The sequence below is a fragment of the Tamandua tetradactyla genome, chromosome 15 (assembly GCF_023851605.1).
Source record: "Tamandua tetradactyla isolate mTamTet1 chromosome 15, mTamTet1.pri, whole genome shotgun sequence".
In the NCBI taxonomy this organism is placed as follows: domain Eukaryota; kingdom Metazoa; phylum Chordata; class Mammalia; order Pilosa; family Myrmecophagidae; genus Tamandua; species Tamandua tetradactyla.
The window spans coordinates 39,694,881-39,718,319 of record NC_135341.1 but is presented as its reverse complement, the minus strand read 5'-3'; the positions used below and the strand labels follow the sequence as shown (position 1 = coordinate 39,718,319).

At 35.8% G+C, this 23,439-nt stretch overlaps 1 protein-coding gene and 1 non-coding gene across 14 annotated transcripts in view; one reads left to right on the top strand and one right to left on the bottom strand.

Annotated features, from left to right (window-relative positions):
• Nucleotides 1–23,439, bottom strand: part of SETD2 (SET domain containing 2, histone lysine methyltransferase) — a 145,663-nt gene that overhangs the window by 20,995 nt on the left and 101,229 nt on the right. For 9 of the 13 annotated variants that reach the window (XM_077129504.1, XM_077129509.1, XM_077129501.1 and 6 more), the window contains 4 exons: nt 20,492–21,161; nt 11,335–11,469; nt 9,400–9,539; nt 5,526–5,637 (listed from right to left, as the gene is read on the bottom strand). In XM_077129504.1, coding sequence (XP_076985619.1) covers nt 5,526–5,637; nt 9,400–9,539; nt 11,335–11,469; nt 20,492–21,161 — 1,057 coding nt within the window. Of the gene's footprint in view, nt 1–5,525; nt 5,638–7,462; nt 7,514–7,786; nt 7,875–9,399; nt 9,540–11,334; nt 11,470–20,491; nt 21,162–23,439 lie in introns of those variants that run through there. The other 4 variants (XM_077129511.1, XM_077129512.1, XM_077129503.1 and 1 more) reach the window with 4 other exon arrangements.
• Nucleotides 14,123–14,231, top strand: LOC143658144 (U6 spliceosomal RNA). The gene has a single exon (XR_013163160.1). It is a non-coding gene; the product is annotated as a U6 spliceosomal RNA (small nuclear RNA).

The window sequence follows — 23,439 nt, the reverse complement described above, 5'->3', positions numbered from 1 at the left end:
AGAACCACTCTGTGTTTCCCCCTCCTCTCATGGAGAGTGCCCTGCAGTCTCTGTCACAAAACCAGTCTCATAGCAGTCTGGCTCAGGAGTGGAGAACAGGAACTGTTCCCTGGCCAAATGGTCTCTGGGCACAGGGAAGGCAAATCTGCTGGCTTCCGAATTCCTCACAAGAACCCTCAGTAGCGAGGGAAGATCTCCCACTAACTGCGGGTTTGGCTAGAAGTGTGACCCAGTACACTCACCCTGTTCTCTCTGTTTCAATTTCTCTGCTTTTTTGTTCAAGGACTCCCTATACAGGGTAGAATACCCTCTCTGGTCACTCGTACCCTGGAACCACTGTCCCAGTAGTTTTTTTCTGAACTGTCTCTCACTGCATGGAGCTGGGATAAATTCAGTCTCTTCTATTCAGCCATCTTCCTGGAAGTCCTCCTAGATTATAACTTTCATGATGCCTAATTTATCCCCCACAAACAAGTCCACTCCCTATGTATACCCTAAACTTTCCCCTTTACTTGCCTTTATCCCAGATTTCCCCTTAACCTATCTCTGCCTATTTAGAAATACATCTTCTTTTAAAGCCAGGATCAAATGCCATCTGTCCACAACCCCCTCCCAACTTCCTCTGACTAACCTTCTGCTGTGCTCCCAGCATGAAAAAGCATTTGACAGAGCTATATACAACCAACTGTGCCATACTCATGAGGTACAGGGTTGTCAAGGTAGGCACAGTCAGGGTCGAAAGAGAAGTGCTGTAGAAAGTTTGCCTGAGAACTGGAGAAATGTGTGAGTGTCACAAGATCTGAGGATGACAGCTCTTGGGTATAGAGAAATTGATCTGATTGATATATCGAGGGTGGCAGTCTCAGTTCCCAAAACTATACAATACTTATACCATTTTATATGTGTATCCATGACTTAAGAGCCAGAAGAATTAACAAAGGAGGGTCTTGGTGACCATACCCATGACTTTCAGAAGCGGGGTATTGATTGAGTAGCAGTCCCTGGTCATATTACTACCACCCCCTAGACTGACCCCGCAGAACAGTGCTTTACACAGGAATTCAACAACTATTAAGCTGCTCTTCCTAAAAACAATTCCTATATTTGACCTTCAGTCTGTTTTATATGGAGTAGTGGAATCAGAGATGGTGAAAATCCTGACAACATCATCTGAACCACAAAATCTAGCACATGCCTAAAGCCAATACTACTTTTGGCTAACAAGTTGCAGGAACTGATATGCCTTTTTTTCATGTTTAAGCTTGTTTAAGCTGCATTTTTATCACTTACAAATGGAAAGAGCATTTGCAAATATAAAGAGGTAATATTAAATGTGCCACAAACAGTTCAAGAAAGTGTTTATGAGCAAAGAATAAGGGAACAAAAATTTAGACAAAAGCAAATGGCTATAATAAGACAATTTCTATTTTTCTTTAGTTTTGATTGTATGGCTAGAATGTTTAAAGCTGGTTAACAAAGGTGCAATTCCCATAAAATCAAAACGTCATGTGTAAAACTTCCTCAAATTGATTTTTGTCATCTGCTCAGACAGAAATAACACAACTATGTTGCTAACAGGTCAAACCTTACTATCCTCAACATTTTCACTCAAGAAACTAAAGTTACAGTTTTAGTATGATGATCATTTTGCTTGAAAGAGAGTACACCTCTACCTTTACCTATTTTAACACACACAGCAGCTCAATTACTTCATGCATTATTATTTGAATCCCACTAGACTTGTGTATCTACTATGTAAAGAAGAATAATGGAAACGCTTCGCTCTAATCCTCACTGAAAACAAAATGAAAGCTAACATCTTTGGATCATGATTACAGGCCTCACTCTATAAGGCCCATAAGGCAGTTAACAGCTAGTACTAAGAGGAATATTTTCTCTTTATAATTTCCCACTCCCTCTCACCTTTATACATGTATCGCTCCTCCCAAACATACAAGGGCATACCAATATATCAATTACTCTTTTTTCTGGGCATTAAATTGAGTTTATTTCAGTGTTCTCTTCCTAGGATACACCATATTTGCTTTTGCAGACCTCTGAATAGAGTCCTTATTACTTGTTGCTTAATATTCCTGAAATAACTTGATGTAATTGAAACAAACGTTGGGAGGCTAGTCTTAAAGAAACAATAAAGAAAGAGAACAATAAAGAAAGAATGTACTGTGCAATCAAGTACAAGAAAATCATCGTTCTTCTGCAGGTATATAGTACAGTGAAAGTCACTCGGTCAAACACCCTCTGCTATGAATGTAAAATGTGGTATCATTTTAGTTTTGTTTTATTGATTTAAACTTTCTAGTCTGTCCCTAAACACCAAGTGAAGCATGTAAGCATGACTTGGGGATGTAATACACACTCACTTATTAAACAGAAAGTAATTATATATTTTAAAAATATCTCATTCCTTCAGAAGCCTATTTCCAAGTCAAAAAAATTATTTTCTCATCTATTTCCTTAAAATAAAAATAAAAGTATTAATCCTGATCCTAATTCCATATTCACTTTGACTTGTTCAGTTACATTACAAAGTCGAATAAACAATGAATTTTCCACTGAAACCTAATTAGTAACCCCCATGTATTTTTCTACTGTCTTCACTGTGAACATCCTGTTGCTTTAGTACACTCTAGCTTTTCTGGAATACAGTGTAATTATTTATTATAACTAACTCTAGGGAAGAAGTTGAGAAGCCATAGCCCACCTAGAACATTTTACACACACACAAAGAATGAATCAACGAAGGGAATCAGACTCAATTCCCATTTACAGGGCACCGAGTATGTGGCCTGGTCCATGTATGTACCCAAGAAATATTTGCTTAATGAGATATTAAGTGCTAACTGTGAGATATTGAGTTATTAATGAGATATTGAGTGCTAACTGTGGCTCAATTCTGTTTAGTTTCCCAGGCCCTAACTTAATCAAAGGAGACATCAATTAATTTTGTTTAGCCCTTTGTTTTCTGCTTATATGTATTAGAATAGTGTCTCCCAAACTTTTGGCTTTCATAAATCTGTTAAATAGAATAAAAATTGGGAGAGACTAACACTGAATTGCTAGCTTTTTATTTTACCAAGATGTTGATAAAAACAACCAACCACAAAACCCACCACAACACTTTATGAACATCATTTTAAAATGAGACTATTTTAACTTCAAAAGGTAAGTCAAGTAAGGTTCAGTTCTTTTAAGATAATTCAGCTTTAAAGAAAACTCATTATTATATTATTCTTCCTTTTCTCCTTCGCTGTGGACAAGTGTTAAGGAAAAACGTACAAGCAGAAGAGCAGATAACCTTTAGTACATAGAACACAACCCACTAGGGCTAATGGGATCTGAGACTAATAGGAAAGGCCTGGACATGGTCCTAGCTCTCATTTAAAGCTCAATTCAAATATCACCTTCACTCTGAGATTTTCTTTGAATTCCTCTTACCATTTCATCTTCTTCCTCAGAAAATGTCTCCAGCACTTACTTGAAACCACAATTTGCTACTTAACCACATAATAATATATAGTTTCAAACTGTACCTTCCAATGGCCCTTGATAGTAATAACCATGCTTCATTCTTTTCTTGCATCCCCAGGTCTGGGCACAGTGCTAAGTACTGAATAGGAATGCAAATGTGTGATAAACAACTAACATTAACAAACAAAAAACACACCAACCCAGGCATGTAGCAATGAAAAGGAAAGAAAGTGTAGGGTTAATCTTAGACCAGTGTTATTTCAAATGTGTATTTGGATCTAAAGTCCAAATTATTAGACTATGGCTCAAAAAAGCCTTTGTCATTATAATACCTCCAACTCCTCCCAAACACACACACTCTCCATAGTAGCAGCAGGGTGGAGAGCAGATATAACCTGATAAGCACACTCACTCTGGGTTGTGTGTATATATATACATTATATACATGCTTTATAAACTTGGCCCCAGAGCTCTGCTGTTATCCCTGCACCAGAAATCTCTTCTGAAATCTTTCTGTTTTTCAAAAAATACAACTATCATAGCTACAGAAGTCTGCAAACAGATTGGGGGTTTTGTTTGTTTGTTTTTAAGCTTCCAGGTAATTTAAAGGTCATATGCTTAACAATCCCTGGACATATTCCTAACCAATTCAAAAATATGTGGCAACACCACAGTGGAGTGGTTAAGTGACTCAAGTGAAACATTTGACATTCAGCAAACTCCATATGGATTTAACTTAATTATGTATCCTTTTGGCAAACGAAAAACACATGATGAAGAAAGAAAAACATTTTCCCCAAAAGTGAATAAAATATAAAAAAGGAATGAAACTGTTTCCAGATGACTCCAGTTCCTTCCTTTCTCCTCTTTTCTCTACTGACTTACCAAGTGCTTCTTATTTTCAAAAAAGTTGTTCAGGTTTTAGAACACAAAAGCATGGTCTTTGATTTCATCTCATCCTCAAAGACAAGGATGTTACAAGTGGAAAGGAATAAAAATGGTGGTAATTCAATCACTGAGTATTTGATTCATATGACTTTACTGAGTATTTGATTTATATAACTTCAAATCTTTTTTTTTTTTTTTTGGCATGGGCAGGTTCCGGGATTCAAACCTGGGTCTATAGTATGGTAGGCGAGAATTCTGCCACTGAAGCCACCACTGCACTGCCCATATAACTTCTAATCTTTTAGTAGATGAGGAATAGGCTTTTTCTTATGCTTTTTATTCTTTATATCCACAGTAAAAAAACAGAATCTCAAGCAACAGCATCCAAGTTTAAAGACTTTTTTTTTCAAACACATCTTTTACAAAGCCATATAAAGCCAGTAAGAATGCAGATCTAGATGACTAACAAGAGAAGCGTTAAGATACACTAAAAGAAGTTACAAAGGAGTTCCCATACTATGATTCTATTTGCTTAAAACAAAACGAAAGAAAAATACCTCTGTGTGTGCATGTGTATGCAAATGCTTAGAAAGGGTAAAAGAACACAAACCAAAGCAGGGTCCCTCAACCCTGGCCCTACTGGCCTTCTGAGCCAAACAATTCTTTTTGTGGGGGCCTGTACTGTGCATTGTAGGATGGTTAGTAGCTTCCCTGGCCTCTACCCACTAGATGACAATAGCATCCCTTCAGTTTTAACAACCAAAAATGTCTCTAAACATTATCAAATGTTGCTGAAGGGCAAAACTACCCCTGATTGAGAAACCGGGTCATTAAAAGGTTTATTACCTCCAGAAAGGGAAGTGTGATGATTAAGGGCTTTGTTTGTTTGGGTGTATGGACCTGGGATTGAACCTAGGTCTCCAGCCTGGCAGGCAAGGATTCAACTACCGAATGATTAAGGGCTTTCATGTTTTCGTCTGTATAACATACTTCTACATTGCTTGGATGACCCTAGGAAAAACTGATTCCACGTGTGATTTTTTTTTTCAGGGCAGTAAGGGAAAAGGAATTCCAAGACCATGTGATCATAAAGAACTAAGGTACACAGACTTCCAAATGACTAAGATATATGTGTAAACCACAGTCACCTTCATAGGGTTTTCATCATACGTTGGGGTTCCCAGGTCCATCTCAGCTTCATGCTCAAGGCTAGCATCATCTCCTGGGCTTTCCCAAGTAGGAGGATCCCACTGAGTCTGTCTAGAAGGAAAAAAGAACAGCCATGCTGTCATGATCAGAAAACAGAACTCGGGCATAGGGGGTCTCTGCTCATACATAAACAAAATACAGTTTACAATGAGACATAAAACAAGTCAGCTCTGAGAGATAAACATATTTTTTTATCTTCCCAGCTGCAATCATTCTAGCCCAGAGACACATCTCCTCTTTTCTGAGGCCACCATATTTCTTCAGTGATTTGGCAATACTGGCCAGGTATCAAACAGCAGTAAAACCAAACATCTTATCCTTCACCTAGCTCTTAATGTCCTAGAAATTGGATTCAACAAAACCTAAAAAGTACACGGTATAGGTACCTGCCACCTCTCTGCAGATTAAAAGATCCAACAATTACTGCACCTAGCATACACTTGGGGCAAAATAAAATAAACCACAAAGCACCCTCACAATCCTTTGACAATGGGAGAAAATTGTTCTTGTTTTAGGAGATTTCTTGTTTATAGTTCTGTCTCTTTGGTTTAACAACTGATAACAAGAACAAGAAATGCAGGTTAAAAAAAATGGGTCCTCTGTCAAAAATATTCTCAATTAACAGCAAAAAAAAAAAAGGGCTCAGCAATGTTAACTCATCGCATGTTACAGCTGTCTTGAAAATAAGAAGGCAAAGTCTATTTTTAAAAGATAAGTTAGCCATCTCCCTACCCCAATATTAGTGACAGACCCTTCCAATATGAAAGATCAAAGGTGATGGTGGAGTTATACAGCAAAGACAGGATTTAACGAATGAATATTAATGCTGAATCATTAAATTGATGTCTCTTTTAGTCTCCAGTATCTTGGAGCAGCTAGAAGTAAAAACCTAAAGTTGTGAAACTGTAACCTATGTCAAGCTCTGAAATATGTTCTACAACTAATTGTGGTGCTGGGCTTTGAAATTTATAGTTTTTTTGTATATATATCAATTTTCACAAAAAAAAGAAAGAAAGAAAAAAGTCGATTATGATGATAAAAAAAATTTAATGCTCCGACATTCTGGAGCAACTTGACGGAAAAATATGAGAGGATTGTATGATAGCCCATGACAAACTCTGGGATCTGCCCTGTAACTACTTGTTGAAGAGTGCTTTGAAAACTATTGCTTTTTTATTTATTTGCTTTGTAAACATGTTATACTGTACAATAATAAAAGTTTTTAAAAAAAAGTAAGTTAGATTTTGGGGGGTAATAACAAATAAGAAATTGATGTTCAGGGGTCTGAAGTCAGCAGTCAAGAAATGCTTATGAAGGGAGTTCCTTAAAATGTCAAAAGCACTGGCAAAATAACCTGAAAGTTCAATCATGCCATTATAGTCTTATGCTTTCCCACTATATCAATTTTTAATCAGCAACATTAAAGGTACTTGAAATTCAGTTATACAAATGATTTTTAAAATAGGCTCAACTCTGACCTATGGAACTAATTAATAAATGGGTTCAAGATTTCTATTATAATGAAAAGAAACATAAGCAGCTGAGTTTTATTAAAAAGAGAAATAATTACTGTCTGCTCCTAGGTGCTAAGGAATACCTAAAAAGGAGGGGGGCTACATATATAAATAAGGAATATAGACTTTTACAATTTTGGACAAATGACAGTATATTAAAAAGCATGCTTTGGTGTTGCAAAACAAAGTTCTTTTTGCATTTGCAGAAACAATGATCTTTAAAATCACTAAATTCATTCAGCAAAATATTGAAGGCTTGTTTTATAAGGTATTTTTATGGGTATAAAGGCCTAAGCAGAAAATATTTGTTTGAAAATGTACTTTATATCACAAGATACTACAGTAAAAAACAATTGCATTACCTTTGATAAATTCAGAGCTCTAACAATGCCAACAGAAAATGGGTAAATGCCCTAAACAAGCAATTAAGAAAAATTTACAAATGGCCAACAACATAATGAAGATACTCATTCTCAATAATAAAAGTTAAAAATGAAAATAAATATCTCATCTATTAGACTTAAAAGATTAAAATAACCAACATGAATAAAAAGGTATTTTTGCACTTTTTTGTGTCTAAACTGGTATAAACCATGGTTTAAATGGTAAACTGAAAAAACTTATCAATTTTTTTTTATTAATTAACGGAAAAAAAAGAAATTAACCCAACATTTAGAAATCATACCATTCTACATATGCAATCAGTAATTCTTAACATCATCACATAGATGCATGATCATCGTTTCTTAGTACATTTGCATCGGTTTAGAAGAACTAGCAACACAACAGAAAAAGATATAGAATGTTAATATAGAGAAAAGAAATAAAAGTAATAATAATAGTAAAAAAAAAAACAAACAAAACAAAACAAAAAAAAAACCTATAGCTCAGGTGCAGCTTCATTCAGTGTTTTAACATGATTACTATACACTTAGGTATTATTGTGCTGTCCATTTTTGAGTTTTTGTATCTAGTCCTGTTGCACAGTCTGTATCCCTTCAGCTCCAATTACCCATTATCTTACCCTGTTTCTAACAAAAACTTATCAATTTAAAATGCATATTTCCTTTGATCAACAATTTTACTTTTAAGTCTCTAGCTTAAGAAGGTAATAAAATTAGTGTCCCTAAGGATGTATAGTACAGGGTTACAGTTACCTGTAAAATAGTAAAGGTCTATCAATCAGGGGTGAGTAAAATAAAATTTGATATGGCTATACAACAGACAGGGGTGGTAAACTACTGTAAAAGACCAGACAGTAAATATTTTCAACTTTGGGGGCCAAATGGTCCCTAGTGCAAATGCTTACCTCTGCAAATGCAGTGTGAAAGAAGTGAGACAATATGCAAACAAATGAGTATGGCTGTGTTCCAACTAAACTTTATTTTGCCAAACAAGTGGCACGTGGGGCTAGTTTGCTGACCTCTGCAATAAGGTACAAGCAGGTATTAAAAATAATGTAGTTCTATATTAACTGATAGGGAAAGTTCTGTTAGGTAAATAAAGCAGATTACAAAACATGCATTGTAATAATTTACAATAGCTTTACATACTCATCCTACACACAAGAAAAACGCACATATACCCACATAAAGCTATTTGTCTAAAATATAAATATATATTTTATAAAGAGTTAAATGTAGTAGTGTTTCCAGAGTTTATACTTCCTTCTTAGTACTCTGCTATTGTGTTTGTTTATTTTCTACAATAAGCATGAATAATTTTTGTCAGAAAAAACAATTTCACTATTTTCAATCTGAAGAAAATATACTGTGACCAAAAAAACTCCAAGTAAAAGATGATTTTTAGAAAAATGTACAGCAGGAATTGCTGAACTATGGTATATGGGCCATATCTAATATTTATCCCACCGTCTGTTTTTTTATAAATAAAGTTTTACTGAAACACAGCCATATCCACTCATTTACATATTGCCTGTACAATAAAGGCAAAGGTGAATAGTTATGACAGAATGTATAGCTGGCAAAGTTTAAAATATTTATTATCTGGACCTTTACAGAAAATGTTTGTCAGCTACCCCTAATACTTATAATGTTGAGTGAAGTCACTACAATTTTTAAAAACTCCTTGATTTTCTCTAGAGAGTTTCTGCAAATAATACACACATACAAATCAAAACATTTAGAAGGATGGAAGTCTGAGGTCTGACATATATTTAAGATACGATTCTCAAAATCCAGCAGTCCTCAAGTACAGTTAAGAGTCAATGACAAATCTACAGCCAAATTTCCCTCATAATGTTAGCTTCTTTGACCAAACAACACACAGCCCCTCTTACCTTGTGATCACATGGTAGTAATAAATCTTCCCTTCTGGATCTCGGGCTGTCTTCCAGTTGGGAGGTAAGACAATGGTTTTTGGTTTGGGAGGAGATGGGGGGGGCAGATCCAGGAGATTGTTTGTCACAACCATTTCAGGCTTTAAAAAAAAAATTGCAGAACTTTTTGATCAGTGATACCTTTTAATCTTGCTGAAAAGGACAAAATATCCCACTTATCAAGCAACATGTAAAAACGTGTATCTACCTCCTCTTAAAAAAGGTTAATAAAGGCTCAATCTAAGAAATGATCAAAGAGGCAATGTATATGAAGAGCTTTAGGGATTTCACCCATGAAAAAATTGACAGTTGTCTTAGTTGGTGAACCTGAAGCGATTACATTAAAAATATTCAGCAGCTCATTAACTTATTTATCTAAATGGCATCTACCAACTTCAGAATACTGATTAGCTGAGCAGGCTTCAGATATGTCTCCATATTTTAAAAAAAAAAAACTGAAAATTTTTTTTGTTAACATTCATCCATTATATATTTTTCTGGACTTTGCTTTATCTTTGAAACTTCATAAAATTACAAAACTTTAATGCCACATTCTGAAAAACATAAAACCCTTCCTAACCCCCAAAAGGATATATATACCCCATAAAGGTATATATCCCTTAATTATTCTTTCCTATATAAGCCAATTTAATGAAGAATAATTTTTTCAGCATTACCTTTGATTAAGCTGTTAGAAGAGGGACCTAACAAACAAACCTAATTTGGTTCAGATAAAGCATTGTCCACTTTTATGCAAACACGGGCCTTTGAGCATCACTGCTTTGCGTATAACTTCTTTTAACTTTTCTTTGGCCTAGGTGTCTTAAGTTCCATTTCCTCTATTCCCGTGGTCTTCTATATAGCCTGTATAAAATGATTTCTTTTCCCCAGGTTACTATGCCATTTAAGAACACTCTAAATCATTTCACACTTGCTAATTACTAATCCTCCTCCTACCTGGAAATGATTCTTTTCCTCCTGGAATTTTCAAATACTTTTTCTGCACCTTACATGACACTAAATTAAACCCTGACTACTTTAAATATTATTTACTGTATACCTCATCTCTCTTATTGGAGAAAATCAGCTTTTGAGGATTGGAATAGAATTATTCATATCTATTATTCAAAGTGTCTAGAAAGGCTCAGTTCATAGCAAGCACTTAAATACCTGTTCTAGGTACATACTGTCTTATTCCCATATTGTTTCACAGGCAATTTCTCTACTCCATTTCACCACTAATTATCCTACTTGTTGAAATCCACCATCATTCACTCAGATTACTACATGGGCCTTCTCCAGAACTGTCAGGGCTCTAAATCATTAATCTGATCATGTTACTCTCCTGTTTAGAATCTTTCATTGGTTTCCAATGCAGCCTCCTATTTCCATTTCATCAAAATGTCATCATATCTTTCCACATATATTGCAGAACACTAAAAGCTTCTCTTTATATTATATATATTACATAACACGTAGCGTGAAGTATATCATTCAATTCCAAACTCCTATTCCATGTCTAGTAGAATAAAATATTGTAGTGCCCAGTAAATACTAATAGATGGCTAGTCTAGAAAATTATTACTTCAAATATTCATAGAAAAGTATAAAAACACAAGTTCAGTCAGGGTAAATATCAAGAAAGGATCCTAGGAACAAGATATTTATCAATAAACACAGCTATAAATTCCACTGAATTAAAAAAAAAACAGCAAAAAACCTGATAAATGGGTGCCCAGGCATTTGGGTGAAATTGGGGACTATATTTAAAAAAAAAAAAACAAACAGTGAAAAAAATAAAAAAATAATAACCCCAAACCAAAGGAAACCAAAAAGAAAACCTTCTCAAGACAGGGTAGGCAGCCAATCAGTTTTAAGAACCATAATATTTCTTACTGGCTGTAAAGGCTGAGGCTGCCCTGGTGCAACTATTGCAGTCACGGCCGTAGTTGGCTGTACCACCACTCCTTGTGGGTGAGCTGTGAAAATCTGTTGTCCCTGGATATACTGAAGACTTGGCTGGGCATAACTCTAAAACAAAGATAAAAAAATGAGGAAATTCAAAACTTATACTTTTCTAACTCTAATAAAGTAGTAATTGACTTTCAAGTTGGCACAATCTTATTGGAATATACGTTCACTGACTTTTTTCTTTTAGTAGGTATATTTCGATACAATGTGCAAAAGAATTTTATTTCAAACATAAAAACTTTTTTGAATAATTCCCTAATGGCTTATTTACTTTGTTTTTGTTTTATCATAAGAAAAGAAAACTTTTTTTTTTGGCGTATGGAAGCTGTCCAACTCCTTAGTTTCCAGTGAGACTATAGTGAGAAATGAAGTGCTATTCTTTGGTTATCTGAGGAACAGCTCTAATTGATCTGACCAAAAAAGGTCAAAAGGTGTGATTCAGAACAGGGGAAGTAAGATGGTGATCAAGTTTTAAACTTGTTTTCTAGCTTTTTGTGGTTCTCCACAACACAACCCCTTCCTAGAAAGATAGAATTCAGAGCATGTGAAATTCTCACTATGTACTGATCTGTGCAGTGCTTTATGATGCAGAAAATGCAGAAAGCCCTTTCACATATATTACCTCCTTTGGTTCTGACCACAAGCAAAAACAGGTATTGTTCACACAAGGAATTACATAAGAACGTAAGTACTATAGCCAGGACTTAAACATATTCTGGAATTATTAATTATTCAATAAAGAAAAACTGCTTAAAGAAAAAGAGGTAATAGGAAGAGGTGATGACTGCCAAGGAGCAAAAGAGATGCATATCCTGTACCTGAGGGCAGATTTTGAAAGAAGGCATGATCCTATGGGCTGAGATTCTACCAGTTAAAATGATTTAGAAGCATTAATTTATCAATACTCAAAACAGAAAATCTTATCAGCTAAAAACGGTACCAATACAAAAGAAAAATAACAAAGGAGTCTGAATAGGCCAATGTAGCCACACAGGAGATTTTTGGATGATTAATTATTGAGAAGATACAGAGAAAAGGAAAAGGAGAAAAAGAAAAGAATACAATACTTGATCTGGTCTTCTAGTAAACTTAATTTACACAAATAACAAACCAGACTTAATATTAATTGTTAAGATAAAATAATCATCAGAATAGTATCACAAAGCCTGACAGAAAATATATATATTAGAAGCATTTCTGAGAAGCAACTATTATTTCCCCACCTAATTCCTGCCCCTGAGTCTGAGATTTGATTAAACCCAAACCACTTCATTTTTTTTAAAACAGTGATCTATACCCAAATAATACTGAATCAGAGGTCAGTTACGAAAGGGGGTATCAACAATGAAGAAGAACAAATAATGTTAAAATTTTTAAGATGTATATACTAAAGGTGTATACATTCTACAGGTTCTACTATAATGCTGATTATCTACTGGGTCCTATGATTCTATGACTACTGGTTTACTGGGAATATGAGTTTCTATGGACGCTGATACCCAGAAGGAAGCATACTAAAGTGTGAATGGAAGAAGGAAGTCACTGTACAAGTAGGACATTGATACATATAGTTGTGATCCTCCTGACTCAGTAAAAAATGGTTTCCGGAATGTTGACAAACACACCAAAAACTGATAAACTGGAACTTTCCTAACCCATTAAACTGAGCACCAGATATTGTAACAAATTCCAAACTTTCTGCGACCCTACTTCCCTACATCTAAACCATCAGCAAATTCTGTTTGCTTTGGCTTAGAAATATTTCTAACTCTACTCCTACTACTCTAGTGCAAGCCACCATGTTCTCTTGGCTGGATTATTCAACATCCTATTCTCTGGCTCACTACTTTCATGTTTCATTCCCACATTCTCTTGTCCCCAAACAGCCAGTGATCCTCTTGAAATATTTCAGACTGTGACATTCCATTCAAATTGCTCCAGTGGATTTCCATGTTACTCAGACAACAACCAAAATTATGACCCAGTGCTAAACTATCTTGTTCCCATCTATTTTCTCATACATAAACACAATATAAATCATCTGACTTCATCTCCTACTACTGTTAGCTTCACCCATTCAGAATATGAAGGGTTTCATAATTTTATCACACATTTTGATATAAATATTTGATATTCTGAATTTATTTAAAAAGATCAAAATAAACATTTTAATAAAAAAAAAATCACCAGAACTTGATATTTCCAGAGTGATCAGAAAGTCAGGTATCCAAATCCACAACAGAAAAGTGCCAATATTCTGAAGGCTAAAATTCCTTGAATCTTCAGTGATATTATGTTCACAAAGAATTTGTATGACAGGATGCAATAGTTAAGTAATGCTCATTGTGCAGACATTTTAAAGAATTTGATTGGTATGGAGTAAAAACTGGTTTCTTTTGCTTCAAGACTGGCTTCAAATGATAGCTTTGAGATGACGTCTCAACTGAAATGGAATTACCCAACTTGATTACTGCCTGTATTTACCAAAATAGGCACTAGCAAATTTTAGCTCTTTCTAAAAAGTAAAATATGTATTTAAAGGCTGACAAGTTGCTACCAAGAAGTAATGTGTAATACATACTGAAAATAATACCCAAAAGAGATGCCAAAAATATCTTAACAATATCACCATTGGTGGACTAAATAATCACCCAGAAGAGTAATATTCATTTGGAGTCATATGGCTTAAAAATCAAACTGTCAAAAAAAGTTTGTGCTTACCTCAGCAGCACACATGTACTAAAAATGGAACAATACAGAGCAGATTGGCAGGGTCTCCGTATAAGGATGCCATGCCAATTCATGAAGTGCTCCATATTTTCAATTTTTAGTAATCAGGGCTATTGTACTGGCTTCAGATGGCTGTTCTGGCAAAATGATGATGGTCCACCATAATTTTTTTTTTAAAAAGTTAGAATCGAACTTAATATTAAACTTTACCACCAGGGAAACTCTGGATACTGTGCCAGGCATTAGGCACACCCAAATCAACAGGCCAAGCCCTTGACTTGAGGCTTACTCTTATGAAAACTTATGTATGTAGTGGAAAAGCTTAGCCTACCTATAGATATGTCTAAGAGTCACCTCCTGAGCACCTCTTTTGTTGCTCAAATGTGGCCCGTTTCTCTCTAAGCCCAACTATGAAAGTGAAACCATTGCCCTCCTCCCTACATGGGACGTCCAGGGATGAAAGTCTCCCTGGCAGCATGGGAGATGACCCCAGGGATGAGCCTGGCCCTAGTACTGCGGGATCAACAATGCCATCCTGATCAAAAGGGGGAAAACAAGTGTAACAAATAAGTGCCTGAGAGAGCTGAAATAGAGTCAAGAGGCTACATTGGAAGTCACTGTTTTGCATGCTCCAGTTAGACACTGCTACCTATCATAATTTGCCAAAATCTCAACCAAAACCTTTCCTGTCGATCCTAAAGGATACCCAGGGCATTATACAAGATTCTACAAAGGTTCCATGCACTAGGGTAACTTTCCAGAAACCTACAACCTCTAGATGGATACCTGGACCAGATAAGTCCTGAAATACAGAGGGGCCAGCCCTTCCAGAACATCAGCTAGTTCCATCCCCCGCCCCATATTATCGACAGCCTCTTCCAAACCTGAAGAAGTTAGAATGGGCATAGCCCAAGTACCCTTAAAGAGTGGAAGAAAGATCAAATGTGATGGTGGAGTTATACATAGAAGGTTGGGCTTAACAAATGAGTATGAGTGCTAAATCATTATACTGATATTTCTTTTAGCCTCTAATACCTTAGAGCAGCTAGAAATAAAAGTCTAAAATTGTAGAACTGTAACCCATACCAAACTCTGAAATCTGCTCTACAACTAATTGTTGCAATATACTTTGAAATTTATTGCCTTCATGTATATATGTTATTTAAAGAGAAGGAGGAACGTAACAGAGAAGAGAGGATTTAACAAATGAGTTATGATTTGAGTATGACTGCTGAATCATTATATTGATATTTCTGTTGGTCTCCAGTGTCTTGGAGCAGCTAGAAAAAACCCGAAAAATCATGGAACTTTAACTCATACCAAACTTTAAAATCTGTTATATAACTACTTGTTAAAATGTACTTGGAATTTGGAGAATTTCATTGGTAACAGAGACCATCAGGAGGTAGAAATAGGGTAAGATATTGGGTAATTGGAGCTGAAGGGATACAGATTGTGCAACAGGACTGAATGTAAAAACTCAGAAATGGGCAGCACAATACCACCTAACTGTAATACACTTATGTTAAAACACTGAATGAAGCTGAATGTGAGAATGATAGAGGGAGGTGGGCTGGGGGCACAAATGAAATCAGAAAGAAAGACGATAAAGACTGAGATGGTATAATCTAGGAATGTCTAGAGTGTATAATGATAGTGACTAAATGTACAAATTTAAAAAATATTTTTGCATGAAGAACAAAGGAATGTCATTACTGCAGGGTGCTGAAAATAGCTGGTAATTAACATTTTAAAATTTTACCTTATGTGTGAGAATAAAGCAAAAAATGTTTATTTGGTACAAAATTTATATTTTGACTAGTGCCTTTCTAATATAACTTATGTAGACAGCTTAATTGAATACCATAAGTACATGGAACCTTGAGTAGGACATGAGATTTTGTTGGTTTGTCCAGAGTGTCCCCGATAAATCCCAAAGTGATTTGAATAGTGAATAAAAAAGTATTTGCAAAGTCCCCTTCGGGGAATGATGAGAAAGGGGGAAAATTCAACTTCCCCAAGTTGAATTTTTGATATTTTCACAAGTAGTGCGGACCATCAAAGCTATAGGCTAAGCCCCCAATCTTGGGGTTTGTTCATAGGAAACAACCCCACAAAGGATAGGTCAAGCCTACTTAAAATTAGGCCTAAGAGTCACCCCCAAGAGAACATCTTTTGTTGCTCAGATGTGGCCTCTCTCTCCAGCCAACACAACAAGCAATCTCACCACCCTTCCCCTGTCTGCGTGCGACATGACTACCAGGGGTGTGGACCTTCCTGGCAAAGTGGGACAGAAATCCTGGAATGAGCTGGGACTCAGCATCAAGGGATTGAGAAAACCCTAGAATGAGCTGAGACTCAACATCAGGGGACTGAGAAAACCTTCTTGACCAAAAGGGGGAAGAGTGAAATAAGACAAAACAAAGTGTCAATGGCTGAAAGATTCCAAACAGAGTTGAGAGGCTATTCTTACACATTAAACAGATATCACCTTGTTAGTCAAGATGTAGTGGAGAGGAGGCTGGAAAGAACTGCCTGAAAATGTGGAGCTGTGTTCCAGTAGCCATGTTTCTTGAAGATGACTGCATAATGACATAGCTTTCACAATGTGACTGTGTGACTGTGAAAACCTTGTGTCTGATGCTCCTTTTATCTACCTTATCAACAGATGAGTAAAACATATGGAATAAAGATGAATAATAGGGGGAACAAATGTGAAAATAAATTTAGAGTGAAATGCTGGTGATTGGTGGGGGTATGGTATGTATGAATTTTTTTCTGTTTTCTTTTTATTTCTTTTTCTGAATAGATGCAAATATTCCAAGAAATGATCATGCTGATGAATATGCAGCTATGTGATGATATTGTGAATTAGTGATTACATATGTAGAATGGAATGATCAAAAGTTACAAATACATTTGTTTGGTGTTTTTTGGTATTTAAAAAAAATTTTTTTAATTAATTTAAAAATGTACTTGGAAATGTATTGCTTTTTTTGTATATATATTATATTTCACAATAAAAAAGTTAAAATGGAAAAGAAAGGGAAAACGAACATTTTTCAGAGTTCTATAACATCTTTGCCTATTTAAAATGGCTGACAATGTTATACCAATGTCAGAACCAACATCAGCAATATCTACTTATAAAAAACACTTCCTAGGTTTTAGTTAGGTTTAACTAAACCAAAAAAGGGAAACCAGTTTGCAGTTCAATTGGAAATAGAAGATGTACATACTTGTGACATACATTCAAATATCATGAACCTGTTAAACCATTTTGCTGGGGAAAACGCTGTAGAAGAATGGGTCTCCTCCTTCACGTGACTTGAAATTATACAAAAGCAATTTCCTCAAACATAAACCCAGTCTGGAAATATCTTTAAAATGTGAGTTCCAATGGTAATTACAAGAGAAATCTAAGAAGGTCTAATATGGTACAGAGTGAAAGAAAAACATAATGTTCTACCCAACATCTAGAGGGAAAAGTCACTATTACTTTATATGTAAGTCAATTCACTTTAAAAAGTGAAAAGTCCAACCACTAAAATTTTGAGATGTTATTTAGCATAATTTTATCTCATGAACAGGTCATTTGATATCACAAGGCTACAATAAATCATGTGACCTCAGTTAAAATTGAGCATTTATGTTTCATATGCAGTTGTGATTAAAAAAAAGTTATCTTCAGATAATACATTTGCTCCAACTGACAAAATAATCACAAACGTATATAACACAAACATACACATATACATGTACACACATGAATTTGTAAGGTATCATTTTACATACTACTTTATTGTCAAGGTTATCCTATCTTGCAAGATTTGAATAGTGCCATGTTGGTATGACTGACGCTGTGCTTGAATAACACAGACTTCAAGGCCTCAAACTGAAGGTCAGATCTTTGGGTCATACACATAAATCAGATGATCTGGATCAGTTTTATTTCACAGCCTATTAGTGTCAATACTCCTTCAATATTATTAAGGTATCTGAGTAATAACTATAATTATATCTTCAAGGTAGGTGATCTATCACTACCAATATCCATTACTTCATACAAACCTCAACCACCCTGAGGTATAACTGCTCATTTTATAGACTCAAGGACTATAAGCACTATCCCAAGGACACAGTAAATGATGCACTATGACACATTAACAATGTGCTTTATACTTCTCAATAACCAAAGCCCAACATCATCTCTGATCAACTAATCTCACAGAGAGGGGAAGGGAAGGATAGTCTGAACCAACCTAAAACAAAATATGTACTAATCTATCACATACAAAATAGATTAGGGAACCAAGAAAAGACTTCTTTGCAGGCACTAACTGGAAGCAAGTAAAACTGTGTTGCTTGAGCCTTAAAGTTGATGCTTAACCAAGAGAAATTCGTGGCTCACTGGGATGGAAAAAATGGACTGCTTTATAAGAACAACTATATGACCAGTGAGCTCTCTACTGAGGAGTCTTTAATGAATATTTTTCACTGCTGTTGCTTAGGCTCTAATACTTAGATTAAAGCCATACTGCAGGAATAGGAATGGGACAGAAATTAACCACTTCTTTTATATCTCTACATTCTCAGGAAAAAAATCAAAACTAATGGCTTGTTCCAAGAAAGAATAAAGTTGCACCATAGCAGGAGAAGCTGGGAGCTAAGAAGAATTTTCTTTTTGTTGTAGAAGGCAGAATTAAACATTCCTCCTAAAATATTCTGTAAGAGGCAGAATTAAACATATCCTATATATATACATACACTAAGAAAATTCATACCTGATGACCAATAATGCCCATTTTTCTACTAGCCTTATTTAGCACTATAAACTTCATTTTAAGCCAAATATCTAAGAAAAAAAGTGTAACCAAGGATAAGAATGTTCAATGAGATGCCATTTGTAGTTATGAAAAAAAAAAAATTCAACTTAGATGACTACACCAGGAGGATAGGGACCCAAATGGGATATTATCATATAGCCATTAAAACACATGCACACAGAATAATCTCAAAAAACGGTTAAGAATAATGTCATATGGAAAAACATAGTATAAAATATTTCGAGTCTTCAAGAGTATAAATACATAAAATACATGTGTACATGTTTAAAGAGAATATTTTTTAACATGGAAGTAGCTAAAAGTACAATTAGAAATTCAAGAATTAAAGCAGGACATTTTGCCAGGGTCATTTTAACAAAATTTTGATTCTGCTTCATCACTCAAATGCTAATAGAAGTAAAAATTACTGATTATCATTAAATAATGTGTACAGGAAACAACTCTGGGAGTCTTTGCCATCAACAACACCCATTGTTAAGGGTAGATGAAGAGTTATGGGAAAGATATAGGAAAGTATGAAAGGATGTTGCTTTGTAAATTCATTTTTTTAAAGCTTAAATTGTATTGTTTTGTTTTAGCAAAAATAAAAGGGAGGCATTTCATTAAATAAAAAACTTTGAAAAATAAAATCATTAGTGTCCTAGCTTTTAAACATACCACTATTATTTCCGACCAATGTAATATTGGTATCAAAGTATCAGAGTCACTCTGGCAAACTTCATGATGATAATATAGGTATAATATATGAGTTGGGTCTAGAGAAAGAAAACAGAAAGCTTCCTCCTAACTGTATCATCATAACAAAGGGTTCACTCTTGGCAGGAATATAAAAGAATAAACTGTACAAAAATCACTCCCTATAGGAAAAAAGGAAAGTAATCCAAAAGACATTCACATTAATACCATATTATTCTCAATTGTATAACGTGGTAGCCAAGCCTCAAAGACAGTCCCTCATGATCACCAGCTCCTGGCATTCATACCCATGGATAGTTTTTCCTCTCTCATTAAGCCATGGTTGCTCTGTTACCTTGAAGATTAGGCTACAAAAGACAATGCACTTCTGTCTTGAGGTCCCTCTGTCTGTCTCTCTCTAATTACTTCCTCTGGGGAAAGACAGCTGGCATGTTGCAAGCAGTCCAATTGAGAGGCCCACAGAGCAAGGAACTGAGGCCAGCTAACAATGATGTGAGTGAGATGGGAAGTGAATCCTTCCCCAGACCAGTTTTCAAACAACCACAAGCCCTGGCTAACAGCTTGACTTCAATTTCAGGAAAGACCCTGAGCCAAAAACACTCAGCTAAGCTGCTCTGAATGTCTGATCCATGAAATCTGTGAGATAACTATTATTTGTTGTTTCAAGCTGCTAAGTTTGAGGGTAATTTATTATGCAGCAATAGAAAACTAATGCAAATAAAACTGATCACTGTATAAAAGTTGCATCACTGTGTAAAAGTCCAGGAACAGACTGTAAGACAGACAAAAGAGGCTACAGAATTAGTTACCTGTACAATTGGTGGAGTAGTCTGTGAGTAAGGTGATGTCACACCATAGACAGTTGGACATGTCTGTCCTTGATAATATATAGTTGCTTGAGATTGTGCAGGAGAGTACTGCTGTTGTACACTCACAGACTGTTGATTTGCATCCCAAACACCATAATTCTGTCCCTGGACTGGGCCTGGGGCTGGCACTGGCAAGACGGAGACACTGGAGTCTTGGTGTACGACACCATCACTCTGAGTCACATACTGTGAACTGGAAACTTCCACAGGGGCTGTCACATGTGGTACCACTGGCACCGGTGGAGGGGCAGCAAGCGGTTCTGCAGAATGTCCCACCAAGGGTTGAGCATGATCGTAAGGAGCAGGAGAACACACAGGGTCCATACTGGGTGTGGGCAGAAGCACTTTTCCAGCATTGGGGTTGCTGGGATCCACATAGGCCTGCATGGGATAACCTGGTGGGTAGCCAGCAAAGGGATGATGAGGGGCATTGTACCCAAGAGAGTCAAAAGGCAGGGGAGACGTCATTCCCAGGTTCTGCATCTGCTGCTGTTGTTTCTGAGCCTCCCGCTGAGCCACCTCTTGCTCAAACAACTTCCGGCGCTCCTCTGTAGAAAGTTTACTGCGATCTTTAATTCGTACTTTCTTTTTAGAAGTCGGTGTATCATATCTACAAAGAAAACAATAAGAGGACCACAAAAAGTTTCTCCCTAAATCATACATATACTCAAAGCATTATGTGGCTCATCAAAATATACTAACTTCATCTTTATTCTCAGATTCTAAAACGTCACATTAAAGATACACAGAGGATCCTAAACAGATTCTTCTTTATAACTGGGGATAGCTCTATAATTACAAGTTCTGAAATTAAAACAAAAACCAAAACACAGTAACAGAAGCAACAAAGTCTGATGTATGACTGGTGACATGCATTTATAACAAATATCAACAAGCGACAGTTAAGTAAAGGTAATCGTGCACATTCAAAATAATGGAGAGCTATATTCACTCACTGTTCTCTATGCATTCCCAAGTACAATAACATACTGCTAATGTGGTACCCTGTGATGGTTTTGACAAGTTCCCCAATAAGCCCATGAGAAAGAGTCAGATTCAACTTTCACAAGAAGAGATTTGAGGGCCTAAATGCTTGTTTCATGAAATACTATGAAATGATTCAAACCACTCAGAATGTATCTTTGGATAAAAATTAAAAGTAAAAACTAATTTCAAGATGTTTCATTGCCAATACATAAACTACAATAACAGCTTCACAAAGAAGGGCATAACATTTACCCAAATTATAAAAAAAATGGATGGTCTGAAAACTCCCAAGTACAAAATTTCCTTAAAGTGTTAGATGCTTGACAGTAAATACAAATAGACTACAGAATTCACTGTACAGAAACAGTGAATTTACCTAAGACAAAGATAAGACAATCATATTAAAAATGCTTAATGCAAGAAAAGAGGCTATTAAAAACTAAGGGGCAGGCTATAGTGGCTCAGCAGGCAGAATTCCTGCCTCCCATGCCAGAAACCCAGGTTTGATTCCTGGTGCTTGCTCATGAAAAAAAAAAAAAGAAAGAAAAAAAAAAAAACGGAACAAGGAACATCAAATATTATCAGTCAGATCTGAAAAAGCATCCCATGAAAAATCTAGAAATAAAAGATAATGGAAATTAAAACTTGATTATCAAACTATACAAACAATCACATTCAATAACTATTTGCTGAATGAGCAACAATAAAAATTCAGTTATCAATAGGGTCAACAAGATGGCATGTGAGATGTTCCAGGATTCCACCCCCAAAGAAGTTTAAAATAACCCCAAACTTGTGGAATCATCTTTCTCAGGGTTCCAGAAAATGTCAAAGGGTTGCATTAAGTAGGCAAGGACAATGATAACAGGTAGAAAAACTTCATGAAGCCATTACTGTTATTCCCCTACCACTTTACCAGCTTGATGCAGAGTCAGCCTATGTTTTCAGTGCAGGTCTCTGGTCCAAGGTACAGCGGGGGCAGACAAAAAAACTTGTACATACTAGGGAACAAGTATATCTGTATCAATATGTTTGGTGGCAGCCTGAAGAACTACTAGGACACTTGTCTCTGGCTCAAATCCCAAAACTTGCACTGCATGCAGAAGCAGATTACTGAGTACTTAAATCAGTATAAGAGGCAATCAAATCACAGTGGTATGATGCAAAGGATTATCAGTTATAAGGCATAAAATGGAGTACAGGGGATGGGGAGAGAAAACCATTTCCAATGGGTAAGAGAGGACATTCAAATCCCTGCAAACGGGAATTCATAAAGCCAAAGTGCTGGCTCAAGATAAGATTCATGCTCAGAAAAAACTGCAAAGGATTCAATGCTTTCACCTTAGGCTGTTCCTTGGCTCATTGTTAGGATGGCTAAACTGAGAAGGAGAGCACCATTCAATACAGAGTCAATCTAAAGAACATGAAATGTGCTTTTTATAAAAATTTGGTTGGACATTACTGATAGCTCCTGGCATTCAAGGAAATCTGTGGCATAACACCTGATGGATACAAGCTTAAGAAATAGACACCTCAGCAACTTAATTCCACAGATAACACACTAAAATATCAAAATGTCCAGAATGCAACAGAATATTACAGGGCATTAAAAGAAGGAAATAATGACCTATCCAAAGGAGAAAACAGGATATACACATGCAAAAGAATGAAAGTGAACCCCTAGCTCATACCATACAAAAAATGAACTCAAAATGGATCAATGACCTAAATATAAGAGCTAAAAGTATAAGACTTAGAAGAAAGCATAGGGAATATCTTTGAGACATTAAATTAGGCAATGAATTCTTAGACTTTACAGCAAAAGCACATGCAACAACAACAACAAAAAAACAGATAAATTAGACGCACTGCAACTGAAAATTTCTATGCAAAGGACTTTA